The 12,448-nt window shown below is 52.8% G+C and overlaps 1 protein-coding gene across 1 annotated transcript in view; it reads right to left on the bottom strand.

Annotated features, from left to right (window-relative positions):
• The window catches only part of LOC144604553 (zinc finger protein 704-like), a 68,648-nt gene that overhangs the window by 19,853 nt on the left and 36,347 nt on the right, over positions 1–12,448 (bottom strand). Inside the window, 2 exon segments of the mRNA XM_078419107.1 lie at positions 313–545; positions 2,224–2,333. Coding sequence (XP_078275233.1) covers positions 313–545; positions 2,224–2,333 — 343 coding nt within the window.

Genomic DNA, 12,448 nt, shown 5'->3' with positions numbered 1-12,448 from the left:
TTTTCCGCCCTGTATCTCTAAACTAAACTAAAGAGTGGGTGACGTTTCGGATCGAGTCCCTTCTTCAGACTGAGAGTCAGGGGAAAGGAAAACGAGAGATACAGGCGGTGATGTAGTGATTATAGAACAAATGATTGAAAGATATGCAAAAATATCACGATGATAAAGGCAACAGGCCGTGGGCTAGCTGTGGGCTAGGTGAAAACGAGTTGCAGACAATGAAACAGCCATGCAGACGTCAATGAAGTGGCAGTGTGATCCAAACTACAATAACTGAGCTGGTCTGAATCAGCGATGGAAAGTAAACCAAACCTTTCTTTTCCGCGGAGTCGGTTCTTCGAACAGGAAGTGAGATGCCTCCGGTTCATCGATGCCATCGTCCGACTGCCCGGACAGTGGGCAGGGCTTGGTGCCGTCAGCGGGCAAGGGTGGTGAGGGTGTGGACGGGTTGGAGTGGTCACTCGGGACATCCCAACTCCAGTTACCACTGGTGGTGCTGCTGTCGAAGCTGACCGACAGAGACGGGCCCTCCTTCGACACTTTGTCTGGAGAGAGGAAACAAAGAGCTCAGCGCAGTGTGTAGGAAGGAACCGCAGGTGCTGGTTTACACCCAAGGCAGACGCAAAAGTGCTGGAGTAACTCAGCGGGAAAGGCAGCATCTCTGGAGAGAAGGAGCGGGTGACGTTTCGGGTCGAGACCCTTCTTCAGATTCGGCAGAAGGGTCCCGACCCGAGACGCCACCCATTCCTTCTCTCCAGAGATGCTGCCTGACCCGCTGAGTTACTCCAGCACTTTGTGTCTACTTACTGCAGTACAGTGGGCCAAGTAGACAACACTGCAGACATAAATAAGCAAAGTTTGAGTACAACATTAATATATCAAAGAATAAATGCAAAGTAAAGAAAAAGACACTTGGACAGGAGTGGTGCAGCGGTAGAGTTGCTGCCTCACAGCGCCAGAGACCCAGGTTCAATCCTCACTACGGGTGCTGTCCGTACGGAGTTTGTACGTTCCTCCGTGACTGCGTGGGTTTCCTCCCACATACCAAAGACTGGCAGGTTTGTAGGTTCATTGGCTTCTGTAAATTGTCCCTGGTGTGTAGAGTATAGCTTGTCTACGTTGGTCGGTGTGGGCTCGGCGGGCCGAAGGGCGTTTCCACCCTGCCTCTCTAAACTAAAGGTACTGATTGAAAGACACAGCATGGAAACAGGCCCTTCGGCCCACCGAGTCCATGCTGACCATCGATCACCCACTCACACTAGTTTTGCGGTGTCCCACTTTCCCATCCACTCCCGACACAGTCGAGGCAACTTACAGCGGCAAATTAACGTGCAAATCTGCACACCATTGGCAAGTGGAAGGAAACCGGAGCACCTGGAGAAAACCCGCGTGGTCCCAGGGCAAAATCCACACAGACAGCACCCAAGGTCGGGATCAAACCCGGGTCTCTGGTGCTGAGGCAGCGGACCGACTAGCTGCACCACTGTGCTTCCCACAAGGGTACATGTATAGGGAAGGTTGAGAGGGATATGGGACAACTACAGGCAAACAGGACCAGCGAGGGTGGGGCATTGTGCTCGCTCGGCATGGGCACGCTGGATTGAAGGGTCTGTTTCCAAGCTGTATGGATCTGGTTCTAGTCCTTGCATCTCCAACTCACAAGATGCATAGTAGGACCACGGGCTTTGTATTGCAGCTGAGATGGGCAACAAACGTTCTGATTCCAGAGCTCTTTCCAAATTTGTTATTTCGCAGGCTGTTCAGAGCTGTGCTGAACAAAAGTAAATCCCCCTTGTAAACATTTCCCACCCTGGTGGGAATTTGCTAAAGAGCCTTTACCAGAGCCGCACAATAGGCCAGACAGCCGCACGGAGTTTATTCTGTGTGTAGACCCACTGCCTTCGTGAAAGGACAATCCAAGAAACTTCTAGTTTGTTGTTAGAACAATTTGTTGGAATAATTAGTGGCAGTAGACGCGATCACTGGAGCAAAACAAGCAGACGAAGCAATAAGTTAACAATAAAAAGCTTGCAGGTTATTTTTCAAATATCGGCCGCCATTGGTGGAGCGGGAGCACGTGGCCGCTGGCTGGGTGAGGTCACGCGGTGCGGTGGCGACACCCTGTCCCGTATTTGGGAGTGGGATAGTTGGCAACCCCTGTGTGCTGCACTGTTCTACGTGCTGCGTAATGAGCATTAAGACCGTGTCGGGCCCCAGACCTACCCATTATGTGCGTCCCTGCGGATGGGCTCAGCACCACGGGGCTGGTGGACAGGCTGGTCAGGACTGCCGCTGCCATCACCTCGTCCATGTCCGCCTCTTCCGAAGGCTTCCTGAAAGAACACGAATCAGACCATAATAGACAATAGACAACAGGTGCAGGAGGAGGCCATTCGGCCCTTTGAGCCAGCGCCGCCCCATTCAATGTGATCATGGCTGATCATTCTCAATCAGTACCCCGTTCCTGCCTTCTCCCCATACCCCCTGACTCCGCTATCCTTAAGAGCTCTATCTAGCTCTCTCTTGAATGCATTCAGAGAATTGGTCTCCACTGCCTTCTGAGGCAGAGAATTCCACAGATTCACAACTCTCTGACTGAAAAAGTTCTTCCTCATCACAGTTCTAAATGGCCTACCCCTTATTCTTAAACTGTGGCCCCTGGTTCTGGACTCCCCCAACATTGGGAACATATTTCCTGCCTCTAACGTGTCCACGAATTAAACCCTCTCTCCATCCGTCAACCGTGTGCACAATCTGAAATATTTATTTGTAATTTTTAGATTCAATCGGCAAATCTGCCAGGTGGCGCAGCGGGTAGAGCTGCTGCCTCACGGCGCCAGAGGCCCGGGTTCGATCCTGACCACGGACGGAGTTTGTACCTTCTCTCCCTGTGACTGTGTGGGGTTTCTCCGGGTGCTCCGGTTTCCTCCCACCCTCCAAAGACGTGCAGGTTTGTCGGCTAATTGGCTTGGTAAAAGTGTAAACCTGATCAATGCCTCTCATAATGTTTCAGAGAAAGCAATCCATGAATGCACATCCTCTCTCTCTGGTTAAAACCCCTGACTCCAGGCATTTTTCTGGTAAACCTCCTCTCCGCCCTTTCCAAAGCCTCCATATCCTTCCTGTAAAGAGCCGACCAGAACTGCACGCAATACTCAAAGTGTGGCCTGACCAAAGTCCTATAAGGCTACAGACTGACTCCCTGACTCTTATACTCAATGCCCCGACCATTGAAGGCAGGCGTGCCTTCCTTACCACTGTATCTACTTGAGTTGCCACTGTTAGGAGTTATGGACTTAGATTCCAAGATCTCTCTGTGCATCATTGCAGTTACGGTTCATGCCATTAATTGAATAGTTTCCCCTTATAGGGTGGCATGGTGGCAGAGTTGCTACCTCACAGCGCCAGAGGCCCGGGTTCGATCCTGACTAAGGGTGCTGTCTGTGTGGAGTTTGTACGCTCTTCCCTGGGTGCTCCAGTTTCCTCCCACACTCCAAAGTTTTGTAGGTTAATTGTCTTGGTAAAAGTATAAATTGTCCTCATGTGTGTAGGATTGTGTTGGAGTGCAGGTTTCCACACTGTATCTTTTGATAAACTGATCAAAATGGTTCCTCGACCAACTGGATGTTGGATGCTCTGCCATTCCTCCCACTCTGGCCATGAGTCTTCACCTCACACTGAGGACCCTTTCATCTCTACCCAGGATCTATCAAGATCCCTCCTTCTGCCTTTTTGCCCTTTTCCCCGCCCGGTCTATTCATCGCCTTCTCTCTTCGAACTCCCGACAAAGGGTCCTCGACCTTGAAAAAGCATGACTATCCACACTTGTCTGAAGACGGGTCTCGACGCGGAACGTCACCAATTCCTTCCCTCCAGAGATGCTGCCTGACCCGCTGAGTTACTCCAGCATTTTGTGTCTACCTCCGACTTCAACCAGCATCTGCAGTTTTTTACCCTACATATTTTCCACAAGATGTTCCGGCATTTGCTGTGCTTCTAGAAGATCATTTAATTCATCGAAACTGGGGTTGGATTCTCCTGCAAGAACCGCTGATTAAAAAATATATAAATCACAATTTTTTGGTGCAGGGAAGATCTCAGTTCCAGGGGATTAATTTTGCCCGTAATATGCGGGAGGTGGGGAACTGCAAGCTTGTGATAGGTGAAAATCACAGTGTTTTCACTCCGCCTTGGCAGTGGGCAGGTCTAGTCACCACAGCGCACGTCCAAAGTTGACCCTACGCTGGGCACACGTTCCAAAGCAACAACTCAGTGGCGCAGCGGTAGAGTTGCCGCCTTACAGCGAATGCAGCGCCGGAGACCCAGGTTCGATCCCAACTACGGGCGCCGTCTGTACGGAGTTTGTACGTTCTCCCCGTGACCTGCGTGGGTTTTCTCCGAGATCTTCGGTTCCCTCCCACACTCCAAAGACATACAGGTATGTGGGTTAATTGGCTTGGTAAACGTTAAAAAAATTGTCCCTAGTGGGTGTAGGATAGTGTTAGTGTGCGGGGATCGCTGGTCGGGGGGACCCGGTGGGCCGAAAGGGCCTGTTTCTGCGTTGTATCTCTAAACTAAACACTTGTTTAGTTACTGAACTGAATCTCAGATTAGTTTGGTTTAGTTTAGAGATACAGTGTGGAAACAGGCCCTTCGGCCCACCAGCGATCCCCGCGCGCTAACACTACCCTGCACACACTGGGGACGATTTGCAATCTTACCGAGCCAAATAACCCACAAGCCTGTGCTGCAGCTTTGCAGTTGTTTTTCCGCTGACTGGTCAGCCTGCAACTAAAGCTTTTCGCTGTACCTCGCTCGGCACACACGACAACAAACTCAACTGAATTGTCTTGTAGCGTGGGAGGAAATGGAAGCAGTCGGAGAAAACCCACGCAGGTCACGGGGAGAACGTGTAAACTCCGCGCAGGCAGCTGAATCACGGGTGAAAACAGAAAATGCCAGGAAAAAAACCCTAGTTGTTCGGGCAAGATCTCAGCTGAAACATCAACTGTTTGTCTTCCTGCAGATGCTGCCAGATACGATTGAATTGATTTGCAGGTACTACCACAATGTTTAAGGTACGTCTGAAGAAGGGATCCGACCCAAAGCACTACCTGTATCATCTCTCCACAGATGCTGCCCGACCTGCCGAGTTACTCCAGCACTTTGTGTCTATCTTTAGGAAACATTTGGACAGGTTCATGGATAGTCAAAAGAGTGTTTAATTGCCAAATGTGCCACATAGAACAATGACATTCCAACTTACAGCAGCACAGCAGAACATGAACACACAGTACACTGTAAACAATGGAATAAACACGAAACGGCGGCACGGTGGCGCAGCGGTAGAGTTGCTGCCTTACAGCGAATGCAGCGCCGGAGACTCAGGTTCGATCCCAACTACGGGCGCCGTCTGTACGGAGTTTGTACGTTCTCCCCGTGACCTGCGTGGGTTTTCTCCGAGATTTTCGGTTTCCTCCCTCACTCCAAAGACGTGCAGCTTTGTAGGTTAATTGGCTGGGAAAATGTAAAAATTGTCCCTAGTGGGTGTAGGATCGTGTTAGTGTACGGGGATCGCTGGTCGGCGCGGACCCGGTGGACCGAAAGGGCCTGTTTCCGCGCTGTGTCTCTAAACTAAACAAAAAAACGTTCAGCGCGTGTATACTTATAGGTTTGGAGGGATATGGGCCAAACGCAGGCAGGTGGGACTAGTGTAGATGGGGCATGTTGGGCGGTGTGGGCAAGTTGGGCCGAAGGGCCTGTTTCCACAATGCATAATAGACAATAGACAATAGGTGCAGGAGTAGGCCATTCAGCCCTTCGAGCCAGCACCGCCATTCAATGCGATCATGGCTGATCACTATCAATCAGTACCCCGTTCCTGCCTTCTCCCCATACCCCCTCACTCCGCTATCCTTAAGAGCTCTATCCAGCTCTCTCTTGAAAGCATCCAACGAACTGGCCTCCACTGCCTTCTGAGGCAGAGAATTCCACACCTTCACCACCCTCTGACTGAAAAAGTTCTTCCTCATCTCCGTTCTAAATGGCCTTTGACTGTATGATTGAAAGATATATCAGGCAAACAGCACCTCGAGACCATGCCGACCATTGGTCAGCCGTTCACACTAGTTCTGTGCTGTCTCACTGTTCGGCTGCGTTACAGTAATACGGACTTAAATTCACATTGTTGACTTTGGGACTCCACAATGTGTAACCACAACAATCACTAAGACAAACAGCTCGGCTGAACGTAAGGTGCAGCGAGCATCACTACACTTGGCCAAGACATTCACGTTTAAGTGTTTAAAGAGGCAGGCACATGGAAGAGCAAAGATCACAAGTCCCCTTCATGAGCTAGGGTTCTGTTTTCAGTCAACACTTCCATCACATTGATACCCCGTTCATTTCCATCCACATAATCAAGCAATGTGCAGGAAGGAACTGCAGATGCTGGTTTACACCAAAGATAAGACACCAAATGCTGGAGTAACTCAGGCAGCAGCATCTCTGGAGAAAAGGAATAGGTGACGTTTCGAGTCGAGACCTTTCTTCAGACTATGTGTGATAGCTTTAGCTCTGTATTTCTCAATAGCTCTTCTGATCGATCATTAGTTTATTTTACCTAGGGATGTAATACATGGTCATGGAGTTATACAGGAGGCCCTTCAGCCCAACTGGTCCATACCGACCAAGATGCCCCATCTAAGCTAGTCCCATTGCCTGCAATTGAGTCATATTTCTCTGCCTTTCATATCCATGTTCCTGACCAAGTGTTTTTTAAAATGCTGTTAAGGTTCCTGGCTCAACTACCTCCTCCGGCAGCTTGTTCCATACCTGTGGGAAAAAGATACCCTTTTTAACAGGTTCCTGTTAAATCTATTCCCTCCCACCTTAAACCTCTGTTGGGAATCCATTGGCCAAAAGGCCTCTTCTCTGACGTGATGAGTATATTTAGAAATTGGAAGAGTTGCTTTTAAATAGACCTTTCACTACCTTCAAATATCACAAAGCAGTTTAGAGTGAATCCAGCACTTTGTACGTGGAATCAACGTAAAAGATGACCGCCAACTTGCTGCCAACAAGTTTCACGAAGAACGGCCCCGACCCAAAACGTCACCCATCCACGTTCTCCAGAGATGCTGCCTGACCCGCTGAGTTACTCCAGCACTCTGTACCTGTCCATGTTCTCCAGAGATGCTGCCTGACCCGTGATGTTACTCCAGCACTTTTGTGTCTATATTGGTATAAACCCAGCATCTGCAGTTCCTTCCTATTAGATTTTGCCACAAATAGATTACTTGATCATTATTGCTGTCCTAGTAATAGATTGAATGAGTCAATGGTATTTTATTGTCAAATGTACTTTCGTAAAGTGAAATTACGTTTTGCAAATAATTCAGTAAAATCTTACTCCACGTAGATGCGATCAAACCCAAGTTCAGGGCGGCACGGTGGCGCAGCGGTAGAGTTGCCGCCTTACAGCGCGTGCAGCACCGGAGACCCGGGTTCGATCCCGACTACGGGTGCTGCCTGTACGGAGGTTTACTAGGTTAATTCCCGGAATGGCGGAACTGTCATATGTTGAAAGACTGGAACGACTAGGCTTGTATACACTGGAATTTAGAAGGATGAGAGGGGATCTTATCGAAACGTATAAGATTATTAAGGGGTTGGACACGCTAGAGGCAGGAAACATGTTCCCAATGTTGGGGGAGTCCAGAACCAGGGGCCACAGTTTAAGAATAAGGGGTAGGCCATTTAGAACGGAGATGAGGAAAAACTTTTTCAGTCAGAGAGTTGTAAATCTATGGAATTCTCTGCCTCAGAAGGCAGTGGAGGCCAATTCTCTGAATGCATTCAAGAGAGAGCTAGATAGAGCTCTTAAGGATAGCGGAGTCAGGGGGGACGGGGAGAAGGCAGGAACGGGGTACTGATTGAGAATGATCAGCCATGATCACATTGAATGGCGGTGCTGGCTCGAAGGGCCGAATGGCCTCCTCCCGCACCTATTGTCTATTGCTCTCCCCGTGACCTGCGTGGGTTTTCTCCGAGATCTTCGGTTTCCTCCCACACTCCAAAGACGTACAGGTTTGGAGGTTAATTGCCTTCAGTAAGTTGTAAAATTGTCCCTAGTGTGTGTAGGATAGTGCTAGTGTGTGGGGATCGCTGGTCGGCGCGGGCTCGGTGGGCCGAAGGTCCTGTTTCCGCGCTGTGTCTCTAAAGTCCACGGGAGTGTAAGAATAGTAGATTACTCCCAGGCAGTGTACAAGAGTTGACACTTCTCCAGCACCATCTTGTGTCCTTCAAAGTTTCAAAGTTGTTTAAAGATCTAGAGTCTTATCTTGGCATCAAAGGCCAGTTGTGTTGGGTTGGAGTTCCTGGGGTCGGCCTGGCCTGGTGATACCAAGAGTGTTTTATTGTCAAATGTCCCAGAGAGAACAAATAAACTCTTATTTGCTGCAGCACAACAGAACATGTAAACATGGTGCACTGTGTAAACAATATAATAAACATAGACAATAGGTGCAGGAGGAGGCCATTCGGCCCTTCGAGCCAGCACCGCCATTCATTGTGATCATGGCTGATCATTCTCAATCAGTACCCCGTGCCTGCCTTCTCCCCATATCCCTTGACTCCGCTAGCTCCTAGAGCTTTATCTAACTCTCTAAACGAGAGAGAATAAAAAGTTCAGGCCAGCATTTTGTGTTTAACTACACGAGAGTGTTGGTCTTACAAACGTATCACGGGTGTGAGCAAGGAATTGGTCTAAGAGAGATAAACGGGAGAGGGGGCAATGGTAAAGCAAACAACTCCAGCCCCCCCCCCCCTGCAACTCCAGTCCCCCCCCTGCAACACCGCCCCCCCTGCAACCCCAGCCCCCCCTGCAACACCAGCCTCCCCCTGCAACCCCAGCCCCCCCCCGCAACACCAGCCCCCCCTGCAACCCCAGCCCCCCCCGCAACACCAGCCCCCCCCCTGCAACCTCAGCCCCCCCCCGCAACTCCAGCCCCCCCTGCAACCCCAAACCCCCCGTGCAACCCCAGCCCCCCCACAACCCCAGCCCCCCCCTGCAACACCAGCCCCACCCCCTGGAACACCAGCCCCCCCTGCAACCCCAGCCCCCCCCCTGGAACACCAGCACCCCCCCTGCAACCCCAGCCCCCCCCCCCCGCAACACCAGCCCCCCCCCTGCAACCCCAGCCCCCCCCCCTGGAACACCAGCCCCCCCTGCAACACCAGCCCCCCCTTGCAACCCCAGCCCCCCCCCGCTACACCAGCCCCCCCCCGCAACCCCAGCCCCCCCAGCAACACCAACCCCAGCCCCCCCCGCAACTCCAACCCCCCCAGCAACACCAACCCCCCCTGCAACCCCAGCCCCCCCCGCAACACCAACCCCCCCAGCAACACCAACCCTCCCCTGCAACCCCAGCCCCCCCCGCAACACCAACACCAACCCCCCCCTGGAACACCAGCCCCCCCTGCAACCCCAGCCCCCCCCCTGGAACACCAGCACCCCCCCTGCAACCACAGCCCCCCCCCCCTACAACCCCAGCCCCCCCCCCCCCCGCAACACCAGCCCCCCCCTGCAACACCAGCCCCCCCCCTGCAACCCCAGCCCCCCCCCTGGAACACCAGCCCCCCCCTGCAACCCCAGCCCCCCCTGCAACACCAGCCCCCCCTTGCAACCCCAGCCCCCCCCCGCTACACCAGCCCCCCCCGCAACCCCAGCCCCCCCAGCAACACCAACCCCAGCCCCCCCCGCAACTCCAACCCCCCCAGCAACACCAACCCCCCCCTGCAACCCCAGCCCCCCCCCGCAACACCAACCCCCCCAGCAACACCAACCCTCCCCTGCAACCCCAGCCCCCCCCTGCAACACCAACACCAACCCCCCCCTGCAACCCCAGCCCCCCCCCTGCAACACCAACCCCAGCCCCCCTCGCAACACCAACCCCCCCAGCAACACCAACCCCCCCCCCGCAACCCCAGCCCCCCCTGCAACCCCAACCCCAGCCCCCCTCGCAACACCAACCCCCCCAGCAACACCAACCCCAGCCCCCCCTGGAACACCAACCCCAGCCCCCCTGGAACCCCAACCCCAGCCCCCCCCCCCCCCTGGAACCAGTAGTCAAGAGAAAATAAAGCAGATGACAATAAGTCAGCGATGGGCAGGATATCCCGCGTACGCGCCGTGCAAGGCAACCAGTGCAAACTGGTTGTGACAGCCGAGCCGAGCCAAGCTGCCGAGAGGGTTTGGCAGGAACGCAGCATCTCAAAATGCCACAAAAACAAGCTGCAGTCGGGGGGGGGGGGGGGGGGGTGGGGGGGGGGGGTGCGCGGCGCCAAAGGGGAGCGGTAAACTTGCCAGCGACCCCAGAGGGGAAAGACCCTTACTGTTGTGTGTGTGACCAAGACCCACAAATGTACAGCCATTAAACGTATATGATGTCAACATTAAAAGCAAGTTGCAATCTTGTCTCTCTCTCTCTCTCTCTCTCTCTCTCTCTCTCTCTTCTCTCTCTCTTCTCTCTCTCTCTCTCTCTCTCTCTCTCTCTCTCTCCTCTCTCTCTCTCTCTCTCTCTCTCATCTCTCTCACTCTCTCTCTCTCTCTCTCTCTCTCTCTCTCTCTCTCTCTCTCTCTCTCTCTCTCTCCCTCCCTCTCTCTCTCTCTCTCCCCCTCTCTCTCTCTCTCCCCTCTCTCTCTCCCTCCCCTCCCCCTCTCTCTCCCCCTCTCTCCCTCCCCATTCTCCTTCTCCCTCATTCTCCTTCTCCCTCCCCCTCTCTCTCCTCCCCCCTCTTCTCTCCCTCCCTCCCCTCCCCCTCTCTCTCCCTCTCTCTCCCTCCCTCTCCCCCCTCTCTCTCTCCCTCCCTCCCTCTCTATTTCCTCCATCCCCCCACTCTCTCTCCCTCCCTCCCCCCTCTCTCTCTCCCCCCTCTCTCTAATGGGGCAGTCACTGAGAACTCCCACATTAGCTCCACCCCAGGCAGTGATGAATGGTGAACAAGGTCATAGTTTGGCAGTCGCAGGCTTGTACAAGCTGGGTTGTATGCCTGTGCTTCTATCGGCCTGGCCTGCAAAACAGAGTCGGGCTTTAAGTATGAAAAGTAGACCAGTTGGCAGGGCCTGCACACTGCAGGCCTCCCACTTACAACAACACTTTTCCTTGCTTTACACCCATCAGCTGCAAAAATGCAGTTTGAGAATTGACCATCTCCTGTGCAGATTGTCCCTGGACCTGTTGTGCATTCGGCGCTAAAAACAACTCGGCATTTTATTAACCTTTCAAGTGCCGGAAAGGGAATTTAGACTTAGTTTCAGTAACGTACTTAGCAAAAGCAGGACCCTAGACTACCACGACACTGTAGCTCCCTACACGTGACAATAATGGATCTAAAAATAAAACCCCATGCCTCTCGCAAAGCGCAAAATTATCATTGTGTAGGAAGGAACTGCAGACGCTGGCTTGCACCGAAAATAGACACAAAATGCTGGAGTAACTCAGCGGGGCAGGCAGCATCTCTGGAGAAAAGGAATAGGTGACGTTTCGGGTCCAGACCCTTTTCCAAATTATCCGTGTTCCATGCCAGCGAGACAAGGAACTGCAGAGGCTGGAATCTTAGGCAAAATGCTGGAGCTTTGAGCAAAGCTCTGCAGTTTGCTTTGGTTAACTTGCACTGGAGGAACTCAGGGTTCTGATGGCGTTTGGGGAGGGAACAGGTCTGGTCTGAAGAAGAGTCCGAAAAATCAGCTGCATGCCTTTTACAATTACGGTGGCGCGGTGGTAGAGTTTCTGCCTCACAGCGCAGAGACCCGGGTTCGATCCTGACTACGGGTGCTGTATGTACGGAGTTTGTACGTTTTCCCCGTGACCTGCGTGGGTTTTCTCCGGGTGCTCCGGCCTCCTCCCACATTCCAAAGACGTACAGGTTTGTAGGTTAATTGGCTTCGGTAAAATTGTAAATTGTCCCTAGTGTGTGTAGGATAGTGCTAATGTGCAGGGATCACTGGTCGGCGCGGACTCGATGGGCCGAGCGGCCTGTTTGCAAGTTGTATCTCTAAACTAAACTAATTACCACACAAACTCCAGCAAGATGTCTTATATCTTTGCACCTCGGGTTCTTTTTCAATAATTATCAGCACAAACTAGGGTTGCCAACTATCCCACTCCTAAATACGGGACAAGGTGACATCACCGCCCCGCGCCCCACGTGACCTCGCCCAGCAGCGGCCACGTGCTCCCGCTCCACCAATGGTGGCCTCCCGGGCCGGGAGGCGGGTTGCTACACAACCTCCGTTAGGCGAACACACTCCGTTACCCTACACTGTCCCGGGGCTACAGCGGCCCGCGGCCTAATACGGGACAAGGGCGGTCCCGTACGGGACAAACCAATTTAGCCCAATATACGGGATGTTCCGGCTAATACGGGACAGTTGGCAACCCTAGCA

The sequence above is a fragment of the Rhinoraja longicauda genome, chromosome 22 (genome assembly GCF_053455715.1).
Source record: "Rhinoraja longicauda isolate Sanriku21f chromosome 22, sRhiLon1.1, whole genome shotgun sequence".
NCBI classification, from domain to species: Eukaryota; Metazoa; Chordata; class Chondrichthyes; order Rajiformes; family Arhynchobatidae; genus Rhinoraja; species Rhinoraja longicauda.
The sequence above is the reverse complement of the archived record's forward strand: the minus strand, read 5'-3'. Positions and strand labels throughout refer to the sequence as shown.